General features: G+C 54.6%; 1 protein-coding gene across 1 annotated transcript in view; it reads right to left on the reverse strand.

Annotated features, from left to right (window-relative positions):
* Positions 1 to 5232: 5232 nt before the first annotated feature.
* ALX4 (ALX homeobox 4) overlaps positions 5233 to 24666 on the reverse strand; it is a 39766-nt gene continuing 20332 nt past the window's right edge. The window contains exons 2-4 of the mRNA XM_032641287.1: positions 13856 to 14166; positions 7289 to 7417; positions 5233 to 5704 (exon numbers count right to left, since the gene is read on the reverse strand). Coding sequence (XP_032497178.1) covers positions 5375 to 5704; positions 7289 to 7417; positions 13856 to 14166 — 770 coding nt within the window. The 3' untranslated portion in view covers positions 5233 to 5374. The remainder of the gene's footprint in view (positions 5705 to 7288; positions 7418 to 13855; positions 14167 to 24666) is intronic.

Genomic DNA, 24666 nt, shown 5'->3' on the forward strand with positions numbered 1-24666 from the left:
TGCAAGGCAGGCGGCTTCCCATACACAAGGCGTTTCTCCCTCTGCTTCTGTTCCCGCCCTGGGACTTGGCAGGGACTTGGTGTGGAGAGTCCAAGAGCTGCCATGACCCTAACAGATGAAAAGGGTCATTTTTAAAAACAAGTTCCCAGCTCAAGCCAACCTGAAACCATCTAGGTCCATATTGAACGAGAACTTACCCTACAGGTGCTGAATCTGAGATGTGGCTCCAAGAAAGCAGCATTTAAATCGTTGGGAAAAGATGAAAAGGAGTCTCCGGCCGCACTCAGAGCTGGTAGCCGGAGGGAGATGTTTTCCCCCGGGAGCAATCGTGGTCCTTCATGTCACCGTTGCCACATCAGCTTACCAAGTCCATGCATGTGTCATCTCCATTTAATGCTCCCCCCGCATTGGTGAACTGGGCAGGGACAGGCTTCTTCCCCTCCTTCAGATGTGAGAGCTGAGGGTCAGTCAGGTCATTTGGCGAGCGAAGGTGTCTCCCCCTCGGCACGGGGAGCGGGGCGGGGGGCTCCCTTGGAGAGTAACTGCCTATTCCTTGAGTCACCTTCATGCTGGAAAGCAAGGAAGCATCTATTCCATGGCAGAACCTGGGCCCCCCCCACCCCTGCTTCATAATTTGTATTTAGAGCTTTGCTTTAAAAATCCCCCAAACAAACCTCCTGCAAGTTCTCTCAGCCACTAAGTATAGAGCCAGGACGGGGACCTGCCTCTTCTGGAAGCCTGTCCTGCACTCTTTGTGCCAAGCAGCCAGGTCTCCCCGCCCTGGACTTCCATGCCCTGGCTCACCTCTTGCTTTCGGAACAGACCCTGGAAACACAGATGGTACCAGTGACATGGAGGGGCCATGATGAGCGCACTGGAGATGCAGGGGCAGCCCCTGTTTCCCCCCTTCCCCCCTCTGCTGCTTGCCTGCTGGGCAAGGAGGTCCTCTGGGATGAGGGGGGTGGCGCTCCAGCCCCTCGCAGGCCACGCACCCCTCTTTGTGCAGGAGCCCTAGCCAGCCACCTGTTGTTAATCTAGCCCTGGTAATCCATTCTGTACTGTGTCAGCAGTTCAAAAGGGCACTGTTAGTATTTTTTGCCGACTTCAATTAACGTGAGATTTCAGAGGCCCCTCCGATCACATTTCATCTGTCACAAGTCAGGAACAAAATAGACAGGTTCCAGTTGAGAGGAGGAAGGAGAAGGAGTTTATTGCAAACAACAACCAAACAGACAGTTTGGGCTGTGCCCAGCCAAGGGTGCGCTGGGCACACGCAGCGGCATCAGTGCTCCATTTGGCCCCGTGCCTGGGCCCCTACGTCCTCTTCTCATCAACAGTCCTCCCCTCCCCCAAAGATGTAAGTGCAATAACTTACTTTAAAAGGCAAGAACGTTTCTTTTAATATTTTTGCTATAATGTAGTTACATGGTGGTATAGGCAGTAAAACTTTATGGAACCGACCTCATTTTTTTATACATTTTTCTGAAGTTTTAATGTCTTTTTCATATATATTTTTAATATTCCACCCCAGGCCATCAAGCTAAAAGAAAAGTTGCATTTATACAGGGTTACGGTATCTTACAAGGAGAACAGTCAGTATTGATTGAGGTTCATGTTCCTTCCAGCACTCAGCTCTCTTTTCAACCACTGCACACCAAACAGACTATTAGACATTGAAAACTGTCCTTCAAAATCAGTAGTATAAAGGCCTAGCTCTATGTATGTACGTGAAGGGGAAGAAGGGGCGGGGCAAGGGCAGGTAATGTTTTGTTCACTGGAACACCTTCCCCTCCCTCCAGCATCCTCAGGGAAGTCACGTGGGCTCCCAGTGACTTTGAGAAGTTGGGTGTTTGTTGTCTTCCCGTTTTTCTCTTTCATGATCACGCATTATTACCCTGGGGGCCTGTTTGCCAGCCATCCTCACTCCCGCTAGGCCTGTTTGCTTTTGCACCTGACAGGCCATCACGCAGACCCAAAGCCCCAGAGCGTCCAGCCCTGAGAGGGAATGGCTGCGGAAGCGGGATTTGTGGTGGTTTCTCCTGGAAGAGTTCCTCTTGTCCACCCAGCGGGAATGAGGGCGGAGGGGACACTGTCACTGGGCCCAGCGTGGCTGCAGCCATGGGCGCTGGGAACCCACCTCACGATTGCTACCCCACCCCCTTGCAGTGTCTTTGAACTAACTTGGCCACCACGCTTCCCCAAGCTGGAGGCATGGTGGTGAGAGCTGAGAATCAAGTATAGTTGAACGAATTCAAGGAAAGTTCCAAAGCCCATGTCTTCCAACTGCCGTTGAAGACTTGGGGACAAGCCTCTCTGTGTGTCCCCAGAGCCCTCTCCTCCCACGCCCTGGGAGCAATGAGGGCATCTGAGGGTGGTAGCAGCAGCTCAGCAGTGTCAAGCCTTGGCTGCCGAGACTGGTTCCCAGCAGGGATCAGAGGCTGGCAGTGTGGGAAGGCTGCCCATGGGCCTGCCAGCCACCCATCACTTCCGGCTTGCGTGGCCGTCTCTGTTGAGATCTTAGGCAAATAGCAAAGAAAACCCCACCTCTTTTAGCTTACTGGCTTAGCAGTGACCCCCAGAGAGGGTCCACTCTCCCCTGCACCTGCCTTCACGAAACCTCACTCCTGAGGAGCCGCCCAAGCTTTCCTAGTCATCACGGGAGAGGCTGCAGGGGCACCTCCCACCCCAGCAGCTGACAAGGCAGAAGGCCTGGGCCCAGCCTCCTGACCGGGGGAGCTCTGCGCAGCACCGGCCATCAGAGCCCCTCGTTCAGCTCTGCCTCAGGTGAAACACGGCTCAGGGTGGTCACGTCCCCCCCTGGGGGCCAGGGCCATCTCCACTGTGAAGGGATTGGGCTAACTAGAGGGTTTCTAATCCCTCCCCGCTGGGCGATTCTGGGATTCTCGGAGTGTCAGGCAGGCCCTTGAGGGCTGGGACAGGGTGAGGACAGGCCTGGGGCTGGGAAGCTACCTGTGGGGAGATGCATAGGGACATTTTACACCAACATTTTAATCCTAGATACTTGACTGTGTTGGTGGGACAGCCAGCCAGAGACACACAGCCTTCTTCTATCGGAAGCTTTTTCTTCTCAAGCTTTGGGTTGCCTGACTTAGGTCTGGCCCAGGCGGAAAGCAGACACATAGAGGAATTGATGGCCTGGGGTCCCTTCCAGAAGACTCCACTTAGGGCCCTCCTTCTCCCTTCCCTCCTCCTCTGCGGCTATCCTAGCTCTTTCTCTCTGTCTGATTCTCTCCCAGGGGAGAACATACCCCTGGTGAAAGTTCCTCTCATGTCCTTCCCAGCCAGCAGGGCATTTAAGGTGGAGCTGGGGGACTGTCTCCAGCCCAAGGCCATTTCTTCCTTCCTCTTTCTAGATTCTGGGAGTTTGAGTTGTTTCCGCCAACCTCAGAACTGGAAAAGGCTTCCTAAGAGTCAGTCTAAGATCCTCAAATGTAGGAAACACTAAGCCAAGCCTCCAAGAACATTTAATTCAATATCCAAGACCCTTTTCACTTCTAGAAGGTCGACTTTAGAGCTACGGTTCACGAAGAGGTCTGACTCTTGTTAAGGGAAGTCAAAGCCAGTTCCTTCCCCAGTCTTGTTTCTGGAGCACATGAGAACGTGAGACAGAGGTGGAGACCACGATGTCCCCGAAAACCTACGCAGCTCAAGGGGGAGGGTCTCACTCCTCCCTGCCCACCACCCAAGAGGCTGTCCTGTGTCCAGGCCTCTGGGCCTGGTGGACCTGGCCCTCCTCACTGACAGAATCGGGGTAGAAAGGAGAAAAAGGCAGGCCCTTCTCCCCAGGGGCTACCTGCCGGGGGGATTCCCAGGGCTCTGAAAGGCCTGCTTTGGAGGACAGGTACCCTGTGCCCCGAGCTTAGGTGACGGCTGGGCCCTGGAGCCTAAACTCAAGCCGCAGGCCTCATATCAGGCAGAGGTGGCACCCCTGCAGAAGGAGGCCCCTCCCTGCAGGCAGGGAAATCTGCTTCCAGAGAGCATCCTGACCTCTGTGTCTGGAACAGAGCAAGTGACCCAGAGGAGCTCAGCCCCGCGAGCCCTTCCGGAGGCCAGGGCGAGGCGCTGGGGTCTCCCATCCCCTAGGGCAGAAGTGCAAGGGCAGGCGCTCTCTGCCCTATGCCCAGAGGAACACAGAGCCTCCGCCTGAGAGGAAGGCTCTGGGCAGGGGTGGCGCTGGAGACTGCCGAGGGCCACCTGAGGCCGCGTAGGGGCTGGCCTGCCGCTTGGAGCCTGAGTGAGCGTGCACTCATCCTCTGGCAGACCCTGCAGCTCTTGGTCCTCTGCCACCGTGCCCGCCGGCTTAGCTGGTGTGTCTGAGGTGTAAGTCCTTCCACACCAGGACACTGCTCAGCAGCCCCAGTGAGTGACCAGAATGGGACATGGGGAGGGACAAGCACCTCCAGATCCTCCTGGAGGGGCTTGAATGGATGGAGAAAAAGCTACCCGGACCTGCCCACTGTCGCCGTCATTCTGCCTGCAGCGGGATGTCAGGTGGCCGGAGAGCGGACCTGTGTGCATGAGCCCCTGACCCCCACTCCCCTGGACATCTCCCCGCAGCCCTCCCTGCTCCTAGAAGCTTTCTTCCAGCTTCATGGGTACCGTGGGTGGTCTGCATCCTCCCTTGCACTGTTCACCCATATCCAGGGTCTCGGGGTGCGAGGGCGGCTGTGCATCCTCCGGGGCCAGGGTTGCTGGGTGGCAGCAGGATCCTTCGGCTCCAGCTCGTCTCTCTCTCTGCCCAATCCCACCGGGTGTGCCCAGCACAGGGGACAGCAGGACGGGGACTCCTCGCCATCCAGGGTGAAGGCAAGGCGGGTGCCTTGGGTCCAGGAGGTGGGATTCCGTGGGCTTTTAGGGAGAGAAAAGGAGATGGGAAGGCCGAGGCCGACTCTGCAGGGCAGCCTGTTCTTCAGACACAGTCATTGGCCTGGTGACCAAGGGACCACACAGCAGAGGGAAGGACGGACATGACTGCACTGTGGCCACTGCGGGGTCTGCATGGGAGTCTATCCTCGACTCAACGGTCAAACCGGGCAGGGCAGAGGAGCAGGAGTGGGGAGAAAGGGTCTTCAGCTTATAATGGATGCAAAGCTGCAAAACTCGGCCGCCTGGCTTCCTCCACTGCCTCTGGCCGGGAGCAGGGGGCTCGGCCTCAGTGTCTGCTGCCCCCTCCCTCCCAACAGTCCATGGGGCCTCAGACTTGGAGTGGCGGAAAGTGCTGAGGGTCAGGCCCCCGGCCCCGGGCCAGGCTCCTAAGAGGAAAGTCGAATGGGGGGTTGGGGGCCTGGGAAGCATGGGCGTGGCCTGTGCCCCGAGATGGGGGAGGGCATGGGGATGGGACGGGGGTGCTCTGTCATGTGGCCCAGGAGATGGCCGCGCTGTGCTCCTTGGCCTTCATGCGGAGGGCCGCGATGCTTGACGTCTTGCGGTCTGGCTCACCGTTGAGCTCGTAGCCGTTGAGGCCCGGGTTGAGGCCCGCGGCTCCAAACAGGCTGCCCATGTGCGTCTGGCCCACGTGGCTGCCAGCCCCAGAGACACCCAGGAAGTCGGTGACGCCGCTGGCCCCAGAGCCGGGGGGGTGAGCGTGAGGGGACATGCAGGCGGGCACAGGGTCACAGGGGACCACGCACGCTGGCACTGGTGAGGCAGCCCCGTTGTTGCTGATCCAGGACGGGTTCTGAATCTGGGGAGAGGGGAGGCAGAGATGTCACAGGCTGTCGGGGGCTGGGGTGCGGGGAGTACATCGGGGCTCTCCCCTCCCCCACGGATGACCTCTTCTCACTTACGAGCCCACCCTGATGATGAAACCATTCTGGGAGCGTTTACCTGGGAGCCTCTCAAAACCTTTATGGCCATCTAGCCCCTTAGGAGCCTTTGGCTTTTAGGCTCTGGCTCCTCTGTTCCCAGGGCCAGGCGAGCGAGCGGCAGATAGAGGTTCCGTTTTAAAGACTGAACTTGAGATTTCATCAAGCGTCTAGTGAAAGGGCTGTCCTGGGGACACAGCTCACTAGCTGAGGGCAGCCCGCAACTCTAGAGGCAGATGCAGACTTTGTCTCTGCATCCGTGGACCGCTAGGGTCAGCAAGTGTCTCACTCGTCTCTGGCTCTTCCCCAGGCCTGGCAGGCCCTTGAGACTTGATGGACGGGAGCTGACGTGAACCCAGAGAGTTCTGGCACTGGGAACATGGGCTGTGGGCTTGCAGGCTGTGGTGTGGAGGGGATGGGGTGGACAGCGGGGGCCTAAATTCTCTCAGAAGTTAAGGGTAGTGGTGGAGCTTCCAGGGGCTCAAGCCCTTGAGGCTTCAGAAGTAACTTCCGGGACTGAAAGGGCTGCCTCAGGAGGTGGTGAGGGGAGGGATGGAGCCGGGCTGGAGGTGGGGTGAGGTGGGGGGGACGCATGGAAGGTGTTCAGGCAGTGGGTGGGGTTGACCTGGACATGTTGTCTTCTATCTGTGCAGCTGTAATCCCTTCCCTCCCCAGCTTCCACCTCTGGACCCATTTTCCTCTCAGCGTTTATGGGGAGATAGAACTGGGCACTCAGCCAAAATTACATCCCTCCAAGTGTCCAGGCTGCCTGACTTTACTCATACTACTTCTCGTCCCTTTGCATCCCACTGAGGACTCAAATGCCCCAGGACGAGGGAATGACTGACAGCCATGGAGGAATATGTTCTGGTGGGGATGGGAGAAGATGGGACAGACTCCTGGGAGAGCCGTGAACACGCAAAACAACCTTTCTGAAACTGGCTAAGTCACAAAGCACTTTTGCACAATCTAATTTAGACCTTCGAACAACCTCGTAAAGGAGTTGAGGCAGATGCTTTTATAAAGCCCAATTCACAGGTGAAGAAACCAAGGCTCAGAGAGCTTGTGACTTGCCTGTAGTGAGAAAGCTCTGGAGCTGGGAAGACGAAGGATTCCATGTTCATTCCCCTATCCTAGGAAACACTCTGAGTGGCTCCCAGGGGCCTGGAGGACCCCCCGGCCTTCAGCAAAGCTTCCTCGGTTCTGATGCTCATAGCGCAAGTGGCCAAAGTGGCAGAAGAAAAAGCCACTCTCACCACCCTGGCCTTCCTTCCCTAAAGTCCAGCCAAGGCTGGGTCAACACTTACGTCGGACAGAAGGAGCTCTGGGCCTCCCACATTCTGGAGAAACGCACACGCCCGGAATGGGCCCCGAGTCCTCTTTTCGGGGAAGGTGCCCCTTCTCAGAGCATGAGGGGCTGGGGGGCTGGGGGCCAGAGCCGGCGGCTGGAGGCAGGCACTTACCTGGGCATAGTTCTCCGCTCGGGTGAGGAGGGGCAGCTCATAGGCCGTGGAGAAGTGGGTTCGAACCTGCTGCATCTGCCCAAAACGCTCCCTCTTCCTCCACTTGGCCCTCCGGTTCTGGAACCAGACCTGCAGGACAGAGCAGTTGTCACCGGGGTCAGGCCAGGAGCTGGAGGCCCCGCCTTCGGGCAGTGCCAGCCTTTCCCTTGAGTCTCACCAGCTGCAGTGTAGGGTCGAGGCCATGGGGCTACAGGTAATGTGACCGCCTCGGCCTTTATCCTCAAGAGTTTACAATCTAGAATGATAGACGTTGAGAGCCTGGAAGGCACTTTATTCCAGTTTATCATGTGGGCCTGATCTTGGGCCAGTAGCTTCATTTTTCTAAGCTTCACAATCTAGAGCAGGCAAGTGTCACACACACAAAACACACGCCACTAGTCATCTTAGCGGTCATCTAACCAACCCCAGCATGGGGGGCGGCCTGATCCACTGGGGCCACAGACTCCTGGGGAGAATCTGATAAGAGCTGTGAGCGCTCACCCAGAAAATCATTCTCTTGGACGATCGCACACATGTATTTTGCCATCATTTTCCAAAAGGTCTGGGCTTCCTGGGACCTCTCCGCCCAGGTTCAGGATTCCCACTTCCTGAATCCTCTGTGCAGACTTTTGTCGGAAAGAGTCTCCCAGCTCAGAACACCCTGGGTTAAAGATTCTCTGGGGGACAGGGGTTCCGTCGGGCTCCAGAGGCAGTCAGGAACGGCTTTGCGGAGGGTAGGCTGGGGCTGGGCTCTGAGTGCTGGCTGGAGGGACGGAAGTCCAGGCCGAGTTTAGAAACAGCAGGGCACACTCAGGAGACCTCGGGAGGCCACGCTGCCAGCTGGGGGAGTGATGGGAGGGAAAGGACCATGGAGGTGGGAGCCAGATTGTGGGGGGCCTCAAATGCCAGGTGGAGGGGGTCGCCACGGTGCCTCGAAGAGAGGCAGCTGCTGCAAAATCTCAGGCTGAAGAGTAGCCTGGTGCCGAGGAGGAGAGGAGGCCCACCTGTCACTGAGCATGGGGGTGGGGTGTTGGCGTGAGCTGACCAGGTACTGGATGGGGAGGGCGGGCTCTGAGCCCGGTGTGTGAGCCAGGGTCTCTGGCCATGGGGGTGGAGGTGGGGTGGGTCCTTTTCCTTTTGCAGGAGCAAAGTTTCTGGCAGGCTGAGAACTTTCCTAAGGCTCACGGGCAGGAGCTCGCCTTGGGATCTGTCACTCCTGCCAGTGACTTGGGATCTGGGGAGGGGGGCGACGGGGACAGGGGAGGGTGGGAGAGGGGGAGTGAGCAGGGCTCAGCTTCCAAGCCAGGAAGGGCTTCAAGCTGAGTCGAGGGCAGGACTCAGAGCTCCCTGGAGGGAGATTCCTGGCGGCTTGATGTGCACCTGCCCGCTGCTGACTGAGGTGCACGTGGGCGCACCTCAAACAGCACACCGCCCCCCCCCCCACCCCGCAGTCTTGCTGAGAGCGTGGAGCTTCCTCGGACGAGGGGGAGGGAGCTGGGCCTGAGGCCTGGATGGATTCACCATGCGGCAGCATAGAGGCTGCTCGGCCCACGGGTGCCCACTGGGGTGCCTGGCATAACCAGTGGCCTCAGTTTCTGCATCTGGAAAATGGGGCCAATATCTGTGCTGACCTCTTCCCAGGGGTGGTGCCTCCGAGAGCAGCAGGTGAGCTAGATGGGAAATGCTGTCACAGAGTTTTTAGAGTACTTCACACTTGTTTATCTTATAGCTCCTGACCTTCCTTGCTGTCTTTTGCTAGAAGAAAGAGGTCAGAAAAGAAAGGGGGTGTGTGTGGCCCATGTTAGTGTGCGGAGGGTGGGGGTGAGGAGGGAGGGTGAGGCTGCAGCTCGTCCCAGTACACAAGCATGAGTGTCTCACACACACACACAGAGCGCTGCTGGCAGCTCTTTCAGCGTCACTCTGTTTCCTGTCTTGACTCTGGTGTAGGAGAGGCGCTCTCCTGGGTCCCCCACCCCCACCCCCGGAGCCGGCCCTCTCTTGGGCTGGAGTCTCAGCCGCTGCCCCACAGCCTCCTGGGGCTTCCTGTCCTCCTGGGGCTCCTGGGGTCCGGGCCCAGGCCGTCCACTGGGAGCCAAGGGCAGATCGGGTCTCCTCTGTGCACCGCTGAAACGGGATCCCCCTTTATCGGTGGTCTGGAATGGGGGACTGGGGGCAGGATGAGAGAATGAATCAGAGGCGCTTGTTTTCATTTCATGTTTAATTTCCTGCAGGCTTAGCTCAGTCTTTCCGCTCCTTCCTCAGCCCCCCAGGGTTCTCTGAGGGGGAGGCCAGCGGGAGGGGAGAAGCCCACGGGAGGCATCTAGATATATGACTGCTTTCTTTCTTTGAGGCCGGGGAGAAGGCTAGAAAAAGGTGACGTGTCCGCCACTGGGGGGTTGCTGTTGAGTCTCTGTGGACTCGGTCCCGTGGTGGGATCCAGAGGTGCTGGTGGAGGCGACACGCAGGCGCGACCTGGGCTGGGAGGGACACGGATGGGGAAGGAGGCAGCCCAGTGTCCTGCACGGGGGCCTGGGGTTGAGGGGAGGAGCAGCGTTGGGGGAGACGGAGTGCGTGGTGGTGGCTGGAGGTGAGCGCGGGGGAAGAGGCGGGGGAGAGGGGAGACCTGGGTTCTCTGGGAAGATAGATGAGCCCAGGGGAGAGGCAGCTGAGAGAGCACTGTCTTGGGGAGGGAGTGGAAGAGGGTCAGGCTGAGGGATTTATTTGAGGGCTAAAGATGGAGATCGTGGGAGGCGGCACAGCTGCGTGGAGCAGACCGATGGGAGAAGAGCTGCCCACCTCCACTCCCTCCTCTGGGTCTTTCCTCCCTGGGCCTTACCCTGTGTACAAGGCTGGAGGTTTTCTGTCCAGATGAGGCTTAAGCTAAGTCAGCCTCCTGGTCTTCGGCCTCCTCACACCTAAATTGGGTGGTGGCAGGGGTATCCTCGCGGGCCCCTTCTGTGCTCACATCCAAGGGTCCTGAGACTCAGAGCATCCTTCCATTTCTGACCCTTGGAGCCTGGGGCTCTGACAGCTGCCCCCTTAGGTGCTCTGTGCCTCAGGCTCTGTGGCCCTAGGCCTGTCTCCACTGTGCAACCCCAGAAGGAAGGGGGACTGCAAGGTCCCAGCCTTCCGTTCTTCGTGTCTCGGCCCAGGACCACCCTGCTCCCGGCCCACCCCAGCCCGGGCCCGCTCAGCACAGGCCTCTCCCCGAGGAACCAACCATCTTGGCAGGGTCCTTGCTAACCGCAGCCCATGTTGGGCCAGGGCGGGGTGGCCCGGTGCAGGGAGGCCTCTGTCTTATTTTCTTCAGACACCAGCTGCGGAGACTCGAGTCCCAGACAGCAGGGAGAGGCCCCTGCAGCCCCCTGGAGTGGGGCCAAGCCCCGGGCTTCTTCCCAGGAAAGGTCCATCTCAGGGGCCCCATCACCCCCTCCCTGTCCCCACTGCCACTCTACGCCAGGCACCTGGCTTCCCACCAGCTGAGTACGGGCCCTAAACAAACTCAGCAGAGGCAAGCAGGGAGATCCATCCCCACATCCCCCATGCTTGGGGCACTGCCAGGCTCAACCCAGAGGTCTGACATACATGACAGTCCCGCCCACCCCGCTGCCTTTATACAAAGAAAAGTCTCAGAACAACCTGGCATGTGTCCTGCTACGGCAAACTAAAGTAAAAGAAGCACTGGGCTGGAACTCAGGGTCCCACATTCTATTCTCAGCACTGCCACTGAATCACCTTTCCTGAGTCACCTGATCACAGGTGATCTCTTCCTGCCTCTGGGCCTCTTCTTCCTTGATATCAAATGAGGGGACCAGGTGATCCTTTCCAGCACTAGCATTCTATACTTCTATGGCCCTTCCCTTAGATGATAAGATATGCACACATTAGAGTTTCCCTTTCTGCCTTGGCTGCCAGGAAGCTCAGGGTTGAAATTTGTGCTCAGTGGCAAATATGATCCTTAGTCTAGATCTTTGACATAAATACCTTCCCATTTTATGACTTTGTTCTTGTTCTTAGATGAAAATAATAAACCTTTAGTTGTAAGCTGCCCCAGCTCCTTTTTGGAAGTAGGCATAAATGTGTGTGAGTGTGTGTCTGTGTGTGTGTGTATGCAGGGAGAGCGCTCCATTTTAGCACTCCATTGTGGTGCCTGAAAAATGTAAAACGTACCCCAGCGTCATTTCCATGTGTTGTACTAGAAGGACCATCCTTCTTTTGACACTAAGTGAATTTTACTTCTTGGCACTCCTGTCCATTTGTTAGGGACACACACGTGCGCACACATGTGTACTGCACAGAAAATGAACGGTTTGCTTCACACAAACACAGCATCTACAGGAATGCCCCATAACAGCCACCCCCTCTCCACCTACTCCTTTAGCTCCTCCCAAATCCATTGGCTGAGCTGAGGCCAGATGCTGTGGTTCCTGTCCAGACTCTTGAGGCACCAGGAAGTCACATGACTCAGGTGGGACAATGGGTGTGAGAAGGTTTCTGGAATCACAGTGAGGCCTCAGCTGCCCTGCCTTTCTTCCCCAAACACTTACTGCGAACTGGAGAGGAATAAACCGGGAAGCTTGTTTCTGGGAATTTACAGATAAACGACCTGAGTGTTCAGCATCCCCTCGGGTTCCTGCTGTTTCTGGATGGCTGTGTATTCACTAACAACTACCAGTCCCTTTTCACATTAGCCGTCTTATTTTATTTTACTCTATTTTATTATTATTATTTTTAAGTTTTGGCTGCGCCGCATGGCACGTGGGATCTTAGTTCCGCAACCAGGGATCTAACCCGAGCCCCCTGCAGTGGAAGCGTGGAGTCTTAACCACTGGACCAGCAGGGAAGTCCCCCACGTTAGCCATCTTAGATGAAAACGTTTCTGGACCATATCACAAATGCCTCTGCCTTTTTAAACAGAGCATGGTTGAGACTGATGAACCTTTTATTGGTGCCTTAGAAACACTGCTGAAGATTCTCTAGTGAACAAATGCAACAGAAGGCGCCCTTGGGGTCTGCGAAGTAACAGGGCTTTTTGTCCTGGTGCTGAAAAGACCTGAGCAGAGCTGTGCTGAGCTGATCTGAACGGTGCTGCTTGTTTTAAAAAAACTCCTCTTTGCTCTGAAGCTGTTGATTTCCACAGCCCACAGGAGGGGGAAAATAGCTATCTGCCAACACCTGATTTGCTGTTTCTAACATGCTCTGGGTTGGGAAGGCAGGCTGAACATGACGTTTATTCTGTGTTATGCTGAAGCTCAAGCTTTAATGCACGGATCTTGTCGCCTGTGTCTGGGGTACTTAGAGGACTTTGATTCCTTTCTGGTTCTTTCTCTGCTGTAATTTCATGCAGGGAGGGAAGACACACCTCTCTGGTCAAAGGAGGTCAGTTGGTCCACGTCTGTTTATTTTTTGCCTTTGTTGCTCTGAGTTCGGCCTTCTCTAATTGGTAGGAATACAGGGTTGAACAACAGACAGTACCTGTCCTCAAGGAGCTCATATTCCAGTGAGAGGAGACAAACAGATAAAATATTTTAAGCCGTCATAAATTCTATAAAAAAGATAAAATAGGACAATGTGGTAGAAGTTGACCTGGTTTGCTTGTGTTGTTTTGTGTTCATTTGGATTGAGTTGTGTTGGGTTGGGTTGAGCTGTATTGGGTTCTACTGTGTTATGTTGGGTTGGGTTGAGCTGTGTTAGGTTTTGTTGTGTTGTGTTGGTTCTGGTGGGTTCTGTTACTGTGTTGAGCTGTGTCATGTTGTGTTGGGTTGTGTTGAGCTGTGTTGGGTTAGGTTATGTTGTGCTGTGTCGGCCTCTGTTGGGTTGCGTTGAGCTCTGTGGGGCTGTGCTGGGTTGAGCTGTGTTGGTTTAGGTTGTGCTGTGTTGTGTTGTGTTGGGCTCTGCTGGCCTGTATTGAGCTGTGTTGGTTTAGGTTGTGCTGTGTTGTGTTGTGCTGGGCTCTGCTGGCCTGTGTTGAGCTCTGTCGGGTCGTGCTGGGTTGAGTGTTTTGGTGGTCGGGTGATGGTGGGGGCCCCTTCTTTAGCCATGGTGGTCGGGAAGACTTCTCAGAGGAGGCATACTGAGTTGGAACCTGAAAGATGGAGGACGAGGCAGCCATCCTGGGCAAAAAGAAGATGTGGGTTGTCTCTGTTTCTGCCCACTGGGCTGCTATGGATGTATTTAAATTCGTCCTGTTTCCTTTCTAAGAGATAGGCCTTCCAGAGCAGAGACCAGTCACCATCTCCTTCATGAAAGGGCCTGGACTCCCACACCACGTAGAACTCAGAAGTACAGCTTACAGGCTTCCTTCCTGTCCACTGGGAGCTTCTCCCCAGCTCCAACCAGAGCAAGAGGCCAGTGAAGTGAGTAAAAGCCGACTTGCTCTGGTTGGAGGCGGGGCGTGAGGGGTGGGATCCTTGCACCGAGGTGAAGAAAGCCCTGGCGTGACCGGGGACAGTCAGGGGGTCCCAGCTCCGGCCACCATCCCAAGGGCAGGCCCTGCTCTCCCGCGCCCTCCCAGGTGCCTTCACTGACCTGCACGCGGGCCTCGGTGAGGTCGGTCCTCATGGCCAGCTGCTCCCGTGCGTACACGTCGGGGTAGTGGGTCTTCTGGAAGACTTTCTCCAGCTCCTCCAGCTGGTAGCTGGTGAAGGTCGTTCGGTTCCGCCGCTTCTTGCCCTTGTTGCTCTCGGAGTCCGCCTTCTCCAGTGGGCTGGGGAGGTCGGTGCTGGCCCGGTCCTGGGGCCCCTTCACCCCAGCCTCCTTCACGCTGAGGTAGCTGCTGTCCATCCCCACGGTGTCAGAGTCGGGTGGCAACTCTGGCTCACCCAGGGAGCTCTCTTTGGCTGAGGGGGGAGAAAAGAAGGTCAAAAACCAGTGGCTGAACCAAGCATGAGAGGAGGGAGGGACCGGGGAGCCATCCCTTGCCTTTGCCCTCTCAGGGAAGTATTGGGTGCGAGGTCAGGAGGCCCAGGTTCTAACCCTGGCTTGCCATTAACATGCTGTGTGACCTTGGGCGAGTCTCTGAGCCTCTCTGTCCTCATCTCAGCATGGGCTCCTTTCCACACCAATGTCCTGTGACTCTGGGTCAGCCAATCTGACCTCTATAACATTTAATCTCCACCCCACTGACCCTGGGCTCCTCCCTCTAGAAGGACTCCCTTTGCCAGCACTTCTTTGGGCGTCGAGGTTGCTGACTCAGTGCCTCGGACTCCCAGAGTGGGAAGGAAAACTCAGTCAGCAGCCATATCTGGCCCAACTGAGCTTGGAGTGAGGAGGAGAGGCCCCACCTTTCCTGGCCTGGTCCTGTTTGGGGTTCAGCAGGGGCTCTGGAGACTCTGCCCAAGAATCCAGCGCTGAGGGGTCCTGTCCCGGCGCCCTCCACACTGGTCTCACCTATTGTCCAAGTGGTGACCTGCCCCTCCAGGTGGGGGGCATCTTTACTAAGGAAGTGGGGCACCTCCCCCTGACACGCCCAGGATGCTGACACGGGGGACCCAGCAGACTTACACAAAGCTCACGGCCCAGGCCCACAGCCACTGCTGTCTAACAGAACGGGGCTCTGCCCGCTGATTCCTGGATGCTCAGAGCTGCAAAGGACCAGTCAGCCCACAAGGGTCAAGGGTGGAGCGGGAAGTAGCTTGTCCAAGTCCAAAGAGCCCAGTTAGCACCCTGGGCACACACTCATCTCAGGGCAGGGGTCAGAGCACAGGCTCTGGAACTGGCACCAGGGGTGTGAGTCCCAGCTGGGTGCTTTGGACAGTTCACCTAACCTCTTTATGCCTCAGTTTCCCCCTCTATAAAATGGGGATGCAGAATCCCGTAGGATCTTCCTCACAGGGTAGTTGTGGGATTAAAAAGGCTGACACATAAAGCACTCAGCGTGGTGCCGGCTAGGCAGCCTCCTGCCCGTATCATTATTTCCCCAGTTCTGGTCTAGACCTGTGAGCAGCAGAAGATTCTGGCCCTGGAGAAGTCCTCCAAGTGGGCAGGCCCTCCCTGGAGGCCCCAAGCGCAGGAGCGTGTGCGCATGCTGTGGGGAGGGCGCTGGACTGGTGTCTGGAGACAGGGGTGTGAGCACCTCTCTGAGCCAAATTCCATTGACTGTGACTCTTGTAGAGTGAAATAACATACAGGATTAATAAGACATGTGTGGGGAGCATTTGACAAAACCTTTCACACGCGCAAGCTCTGATTATGACAAGGATTTGTGGTCGGTGTAAGCACCAACCACTCTGACCCTCGGTCTCCTCTTCTAGGAAGAGATCTGAGCAGCGGGCATTAAGTCAGGACGATGCCTCTGGCCTGGGTCTCTTAACCCTGTCCAGGTCCTAGGGCCAAAGCTTCAGGTTCAGTCTCGCCCCTGGCTTTCTGTGTACACTGGGGGCTCCCTTACTGCTGGGGAAGCTGAGAGGGACGTTTTGCTCTCTGTCATTCTCACCTCCCTCTTCAAGGCACTGAGGAAATCGGGGTGGAGGTGAATGCCCAGAGTGGGCCTGGAAGCAGCTTTGGGAGGCTGTTCCTGAGGGCCACTGGCAGTGTCGATACCAGCAGGGTGGGGGCTGACCCTCAGGCATCACATATGACACCCACGTAAGCCCAGACACAGGCAGACCGCCACGGCTTTGGTGACGGCATCATGCAAGCTGCAGCTGGCAGCCGGGCCAAGAGCTTTCAGCAAAGATATTTATCTTCCTGGCAGACAAATAAGTTTTATGTTTTGGGTTTTTTTTTTTAAGGAGAAGAAATCCCACCCAGCCTCACCAAAAATAAACATCTCTGTTATGCAACTTCCTGGAGGCTAGACTGGGGAGGGGGGGCAGCCCCTGCCCCTTCTGCCCTAGCACTTCTCCCCAGGCCCCATCCCATGACCCCGTAGACCCTTGCCGTATCCTCTGGCCTTCAGCCTGGGATCGGGACCACCCCATACAACAGTAGGGGCTGGGCCATGCAGGGAAACTCCATGCTATAAAAAGCAATTGTTGGTAGGGACCAAACTCCTCATGTCAAGTCAGGGGAAACTGAGGCCAGAGAGAGCGGGAAATGTGCCCTAATTAGCGACAGAGTGCAGCCTCTCAGCCCTTGGTTGGTCCTTTACTCCTACCCATGGTCTCACGGCCTTTCCTGGGGAGAGAGGTAGGACCAGAAGGAATCCAGGGGCCTCACATAACCAAGAGGCTTGGTCTACGCATCCTGGGGTCAGAAGGACCAGCCCCAGAGGAGGAGAGAGTGCGGATGTGGACTCTGGGAGAAGCTCCCCAGCGTGGGCTGGTTCTAGGCTCAGCTCGGGGGGAGGCGGCAGAATGTCCAGTCTTCCAAGAAGAGGAGTAAGAATCCAGTTTCCCCCCCTCCAGCCACCCACTGAGAGGGAGCGAGTGGGTCAGGAGTGGGGAGACAGCATGGCATGTGCAAAGACCACCAGACCGAGAGATGGGAGATGTGTTTGCGGTCCCGGCTCTCCCAAAATCTGCCTGAGACTCCAGAGGATGCCTTTTATGTCCCAGAGCCTCATCTGCACACGGGAGCAGGCACGCCCTGTCTGGTGTCACAGCTTTGGCCCGGTGGAGTGATAGCCCTCCCACCTTAGGGACCAGTGGGACCTTCCCCTTGGGATCTGGAGTGGGGAGAAGAGGGGAGAGGATGGGGCCATGTCTGTCCAGGCAAATGTCAGCTCACCGGAAAGGCTTAGAGATGAAGGAATTCTGGCAAAACTGAGGTTTCTCTGGTCCTTGAAGAGGGAAGGAATCTTCCAAATCTCCATCTTGATTACTGATCACCTTGCTTTAAATTCTGAGGTTGGGTCCCTCATTTAGACAACAAAGGAAAATTCCCCAAGGTTCTGACCCAACTGGTCAGGACGACAAGCCAAGGAAGTCCCTCTCAGGTGCTCAGTGCATCAGTTTCCACCTCCTGCCACCCTACAGCATCTCTACAAAGCGCTATCATCCAGGCTTTGGTGACAGAGAGCTCACTGCCCCCGGGACAGCTGGACCATCTGTCCTTAGGTCCAGCCCGTGTCTGTCTCCTGTAGGGTCTGGCTCATTGGTCCTGGTTCAAAACCTCCCGGGGCCTTTCCCAAGCCAGCCCTGCGGACATCTGGAGAGGGCTGCGCGCCTCTTGTCTTCCATCCTCCTGAGTAAATAATTGCAGTTCCCACCGCTCTTCTGCAGGAGGTCCTGAGTTTAACAGGCCTGCCTGAGGCAGGTGGGTGCCAGGGATGGGACGGGTGATGGTGTTGGGCTCTGGGCAAAGCCAGCAGATCGCTCTGCAACTAGATGATCCAGAGGGGCCGGGTGGAGACTTGGTACCGTGGCCTGAGGGCTGGTGCTGGTCAGGGTCCAGCTCGCTCTGTGACTCCCTCCTCAAGACGGCCACTGAAAACGGGGCCTGAGACTCAGGCTGAATTACTCCTGAACAAAGGAAAGCACTGACCTCCTTGGTCTCCCTCACCCCCACCTCTGTCCACCTGCCTGGAATGTCCCTTTTTTTCCAGCTGACCTCCAAGGTCCAATCAAGCACCAGCTCCTCCAGGAAGCCCTCTCAGGCTGGGGCAGTCATACAGACCCCGCCATCCAATTACTGACTGTGTTTTCGGACTAGTATATAATCAAACCCCAAATGTCCAGCTCCTCCTAGAGAATCAGTTCCCTGAGGGTTGGGACCTCATGCCATTTGTCCTTTCTCAGCCCAGGATGGGACAGGCAGCAGACAGGCAGGAAGAGGTTACTGAAGAATCAACGAACAATTTCTAACAAACATTACTGAGCTCTCACTCTGTCCAGCTACCTCTGTGCACCTACTGCGTGCCAGTACCTATAGGGTACGTGCAGAGATGTTTGTTGAATGAATACATCCCCGTAAACACCGAGGAGAAAGGTGGCGAGGATACATGAGAAAAATGCACATAGTGACGAATGCCTCCATCAGAGGCTGACAGCTGCAACAGAAGGAGGTGAGATCACTGAGGGAGAGAGGAAAAGATGGAGGACGGAAGGAGGGAGGGAAGAAGGAAGGAGAGGAGAAAGACCAGGCAGACATAGAAGGATGTCTCCAAGTAGCAAGCAAGAGGGTCAGGGAGGCAGAAGGAGAAGCACAGAGATGGGCTTCACGGAACCGGGCTCCGGAATTGAAATGTCCAGGAAACCCAGCCCAGCATCTGCCAGGAACCAGCTCTGCATCCATCGCGCTGCTATACTGGGAGAGAGAAAACGGCACTGGGATCTCCCAGCTTGCCCCGCTGCTGGGCCCACCTTCTCGAGGCCCAACAGCATCCGGCACTGGCATGAAGCTGAGCAGCGACAGAGCCCCTTTGGGTCCAGGCCACCTGCCTCCCTGGCTGGCTTCCCCCCATCCTCCCTGGGGCAACCCCCTGTGGACTCTGGCCTGGTGCTATGCTGACATCCCGCCCAGAGTGGGAAGGGATCCCTGGACGGGCTTTGTCCCAGGCTGTGTGGCCCAAGACAACGTAATCGCAAGCTGCAGCTTCCCCGAGAATGTCTTGATCTGGAAATAGATCCCAGACTACTCAGAGGAGTCAAGTAATGTGCACGGAACACCGAGAGTCATCCTTGCCTGCCCCGAGGCAGGGACGCTGGCCCTTCAAACAACCCAGGCAAAGACTCCCATCGATCACTTCTGATGAAGTGGGAAGCATTCTTCGGTTCGAGGTTATATTCTCCATCAGGAGCCACAGAAGGCCCTTGGGCCTCTGCCTGAACTCCCCTGGGGAGGAGGCCTGGCCTCTTCTGGGAGCCACCTGGTCTGCTGCCGGACAGCCCTGGCTGTTGGATTTCAAGAAATCCAACGAGAAACGGGAAACCTTTCTTCATTCCCTTAACCTCTAGCCACTCGTCCCGGTTCAACCCTAGGGTGTCACTCTACTCTAGACTAACTTTTTTTTGACATGAAAGGCCTTGAAAGATTTCCAAAGGTGACCGTGATTTTTTTTTTTCATGACTGTGATTTCAAGAGAATTTTTTTTATGGCTGTGATTTAAAGAGAATGAACTTCTGAAGCCACTTGGGGACAGGGTGCTGCAGGCCTGTGTGTGTACCCCTTCCGCGTGCCCGGATGTGCGCCCTCGGGCATGGGGCAGAAGCCTGCATTTGCACATGGGTGCGGGGAACACATGTAGTGGCCTGCGGGTAGGTCTGTGTACCGTGCAGGCTCGTGTGGTCAAGGGCATGCACACAAGTGGCACGTGTGTGCCTGCGGACGTGTGCTGTTGCGTGTGGGTGTGGGTGTGAACGTGACCCTGTAGATACACGCGGGTGGGTATGGACATGGGTGGTGCGTGCGTGTGTGTGTGCGTGTGTGTGCACCCTTGCACATGGAGGGTCTGTCTAAGGGGTTTGAGTAATTTTATCCTCTGTGCTTTTGATTACATCTATTTTTCCTCCAAACATCTGCTTTGTGGGGGACATGCCGCTTACTCTGTTCTCGGGTGAGCCGGCCGCATGCCCTGTGGCAGTGTGCACACCGCCGATGCAACCTCCTTAAACAAAACAGGCCAGCGTGAGGCCCTTTCATGCTATTTAAAGGGCACTGACTAAGCCCACCGCTGTCCAAACAGTCGTGCGGGGGTGGGGGCAGAGGTTAAAGGTGAGCCACGGATTATAACCCCAGCCTACCTCATCTGCCGCTGGACTCTGTCCAGAGTTCAGCTTAGACATCCCTAGTTTTAGCTCCAGGTCCAAGAAATAACACCAAAGGGGTAGCAGTAACTGGGGCAGCGTTTCAGCAAACATGCACGGAGCCTATCAGCGTGTACCCAGTAGAGACGGACGGTGTTCCTGCCCTGGAGGAACTGCCAGTTTGTCGAGAGGAAGCACAAGGGCTCAGGCCAGCCACCCACGAGGTGACTTAGGCACTCCTGTCACCAACATGCACCCACCCAAGCCCTAAATGTGCCTCTCAAAACAAGGAAAGCCCGAGAAACTGTCACAGATCACAGAAGGCTAAGGAGACATGAGGACTAAATGTGATGTGGTATCCAGGATGGGGTCTTGAAACAGTAAAAGGACATTAGGGAGAAACTAGTGAAATCTGATTAAAATGTGGAGCTTAGTTAGCAGTAACGTTAAAACTAAAAAAAGATGGGTAAAATATTTGAATGGACATTTCACCCAAGAAGATATACATGGAAATCAGCATGATGACCCCCTCAGTGTATTATCCACCAGGGATATTCAAACTAAAACCCCCCTGAGATATGGCTACACACCTATTGCAACGGAAATCAAAAATCTGATGCTACCAAGTGATAGCGAGGATATGAAGCACCTGGAACTCTCATTCATCGCTGGTGGGAAAACACCGTGGCATTGTCTCGTCTAATTAAATATACTCGCATGGCTAGACCCAGAAATCCCACTGCTAGACATTTGCCCTAAAGAAACAAAGACTTATTTTCATTGCACACGTGTATGCAAATGTGTATAGCAGCTTTGCCCATAATCACGCCAAACTGGAAACAACCCAAATGTCCTTTAACAGGTGAATGAATAAACAAGCTGCGGAACAGCCATGCAGCGGGATGCTACAGAGGTAAAAGGAGCAAGCTAGAGATGCAAACAATGGCGTGGATGACTCTCAAAGACAGAATGATGGTCTGTCAAAGAAGCCAGTCTCAAAATGTATATAGTGCGTGACTCTACTTATTTATTGCATGGTATTCTGGGGAAGGTAACAGTACCAGGACGGAGAACAGATCACTGATTGCCAGGGGCTGGGGAGGGGGCAGGTTTGACCACAAAGGGCTGGTGTGCAGAACTATGCTATCCCGTATCCCAGTTGTGATGGTGAGTACGTGGGTCTGTACAGGAATGTGTTCAAATTCATAAAATAATACCCCCCCCGTTTTAACTTTACACCATGCCGTTTTAAAAATAAAAAAAATATGTAAACTATAGAGAAAATTAAAAATTGGGTTTAAATATAGTAAAGAAAAACTTAGTAAGTAGAAAGTTTGTATGTCTTCACCCAGAAATCTCACTTCTAGGGATTTAACCTAAAGACAGAATTAGGGATGGGCACAAAGAATTAACTAGAGAGAAAGTTCATCATGGCATTATTATATGGAAAAACTGAAAGTAACCAAAATATTCAATAATCGGAGGCTGGTTAAATAAAGGACGATATTTCCATAACTGGAAGATCCTTCCTGATTTTCTTTATTCTACAGACTGTTTCTCTCTTGGCATTTAATACACATTATTTTGTATCTATTTGCTTTTCCTTTATTTATTGTCTCTCTCTCTCCCTTCCATAAAACAGGGGATATATCTGCATATACTTGTTTTGTTTAGCCCTTTTGTTTAATGCCTGGTATTGTGGCTGGTATGCAGAAGGGGTTCAATAAACATTTGATGAAAAAGGAGTGAAACCGATGTGAAAGAACAGCATTTTAGTAACTGAAAGATGTTCGTGTTATAGTAAGTAAATCTCATTTTGAAAAAAAGGGGAGGTAGGGGTGGGGTACCTGTCCTTAGAAAATACTAGAGGTTTCCCGAGGTAAGAATACTGGTATCTGGGTTTTGTTCCTTTTTTTTTCCTCATCTGACTTAATTTTCTATTTGTCTTACCATGACCAGAAATGGCTTTTATCATTTTAAAATGCTATGTGGAAGCAGCGATTAGAATCCTGAGGGATGTCTGCTCTGGCAGGTGTTGGATTCAGCTGTGTGATGTGGGAGGTGGGTGTGAGCGCCACGGGGGAGCCGGGTGGAGGAAGGGTAGGGATGCTTCAGCGAAAGGCCCCTTTCGCGGTGGGGATCGGCCACTGTCCTCACAAACTGGGCGGCCCCCTAACCCCATGACTCTGAGGCCTCTTGGATACTGGAGATTCCCAGAGCTCTGGCTTAAGCGTAGACCTCATTGGTTTCTCTGCCCTCAGACTCACCGCCCTCAGCTACAACCAGAGAGAGTGTCTAAAGCACACATCCCATCTAGTGGGAGCCTGTCTAGAGGCCCTCCACTGGTGCCCAGAGCCCTCATTAGGATGGTCAGATAGAATACAGGGTGCTCAGTTAAATTAGAATTTCAGAGAAACAGTTATTTTTTAAGTGTAAGTATGTCCCGAATATTGGATGGGGCACACTAATACTAAAACTTATTCATTATTTATTTGAAATTCAAATTAAATGGAGCACCCTGGTTTTGTTGTTAGTTTTTTGCTAAATCTGCCAGCTCTGCAAGTCAGGCTGACTGTGGCATTCAGGATTCCCCAGGCGGGACTGACACTGGTTCTCCTCACAGACTTACATCTTTCCACACCCCACCTCTGCACCTCGCTTCCGGTCCCACAGACCTGCCCTCATGCCTCCAGTACACTGCTCGAGCGGCTTCAGGCTACCCCATTCCTGCATATGTGCTCTTCCTTCTAACCGGAATGCCCTTCTGCCCCTCATGCATCTGGCTAACTCCTCCTCTCCCTGCGTATCTTCCTCTGTAAATTTTGTGGCTTTTCTCCCCCTCGTTACATATAATTATCTATGTTCTATATGGAAATTAAAAAAAAAAAATCAAGACAGACCAAAAGAAGAAAACTGTAACACACAAACACAAAAGGGAAACATCATTTTTTTTGGGTACAAGTCTTTTTTCTTTTTAACCTAACACTATCCTGTATATCTTTCCATCCTATTCTATATTCTTCTACTACATCGTTTTTAGTGGCTGCACAGTATTTCACCACCTGGACAAACTATTTTATTTCATCAGTCCTTTACTGTTGGGCACGTGGATCGCTGATTGTTTGAAATGATAACAGGCCTGGGATGAATATCCTTGCAGTTAAATCCCTTGATACTTTCACGGTAATTACCTTAGAAGAAGCTCCAGGAACTAGAAATACCGAGTTAGATCACAGTCACACCTTAAGAGCTCTGATAAACGTGTCTTCTAGAAATCTGCCTATTTCCTCCGTGTGCCCACCTGCTTCAGGGCCAATACCAGTCATTATACTGTTTTTTAAAATCTTTGCCAGTGTGAAGGATAAAAGTGAAATCTTGTTTGAATTTACATTTTTTTATTACTAGTAAAGTTAACCTTTTATTTGTTGTATTTCTTCTTTGCTGAATTGTTTCTACTGGGCTTCCAAGGTTCAGTGCAAGGCCGACCCCTTCTTCCTCCCTGACCCCGGGGGGCTGGGCTTACCTCTTAAACACTGGATTCTCTGCTCTAAAGCACTGGTGTGTGGTCCTGCTTCCCACTCCACTGTGAGCGGTTCAGACCAGGGCCTCCCTGATGCACAGCTGGGTCCTGAGATGGGCCCGGGCTCCTTCTGCCTTTGGTAGCGCCGGGGCAGCTCTGCACGCCCTGCTGAGGTGATGGGGCGCCCATAGGAAAGGGACCCAAGGCCACGGGGCTGGACTCCGGAGCCGGGGGGCCTCGGTCCCTCAGCACACACTGCTGTGTGTGGGCCTTGCGGGATGATGGGGCTCAGAGAAACCAGCCACGGGGCTGGGCATGAAGGGCCAAAGGTGGCCCCGCTGCTGCTAGGGCCCTGGGCAAACCTTTTAGCTTCTCTGCTTCCTCATGTCGACAAGTATTGCCGGATTTCCTGCCAGCGAGAGGAGAGAAGGGGTTATGGAGAAGGCGCAGCCCCTACAGGAAGTCGAGACCGAGGAGGAGTCGCGGGGCCCTGGGACGCCATGCGCACCCACAGGGCAGGTTCCCGGGTCCCTGCATAAAGGCTCTAGGCAGCACCCCCAATCCAGCATGATCAAGGCTGCAGTGGCTCAAACTGGCCACCAGGAGGCACTGCAGTCCCAATTAAGTTCCTCGGGGCCAGAGGTGATGCCCCAGGGTCCCGGCTTCAGATGAAGTTTCTCCAAGTTTGGTTCAAGGCACAGGCCCTCCCTGGGAGGGTTGGCCAAACAAGCAGTTACTCAGTCCTACTATGTGTCTGCCGCTGTCTCAACCCTACAAGGGACACAGGGGTGGATGAGGTGGGTCCCTGCCCTTCCCCAAAGAGCCCTTTTCTCCTCTGGTTCTGAGGGTTTTCACATTCTTGACTTCAGAATTCCCACATGGTGGCTTTCTTCAGCACCCTCGTTTTACAGATGGACAAACTGAGGCTCAGAGAGAAGGAACCCATTGAATGTCACCACCACTGGGTGCCAGGCCTGACCTGAGCTCCTGATTCCCCAGAGTCACCTCCCTTCGTGGAGACCCTGGGGAATCCTCAGTCTTCTAGCTACTTATAAGTGAGCCATGCAAATGCTACCCACACCCAGGTTTTGCCCAGGTGGCTGTCCATGCAGCTGGCGGATTTGTTGCCAGCTCTTCTGTGGGCTCTTCCCCAGGGAAGCATCAGCAGAGGCGGGGGCTGCAGCCCCCTCCTC

This window comes from Phocoena sinus, chromosome 8 (assembly GCF_008692025.1).
Source record: "Phocoena sinus isolate mPhoSin1 chromosome 8, mPhoSin1.pri, whole genome shotgun sequence".
Taxonomy (NCBI): Eukaryota; Metazoa; Chordata; class Mammalia; order Artiodactyla; family Phocoenidae; genus Phocoena; species Phocoena sinus.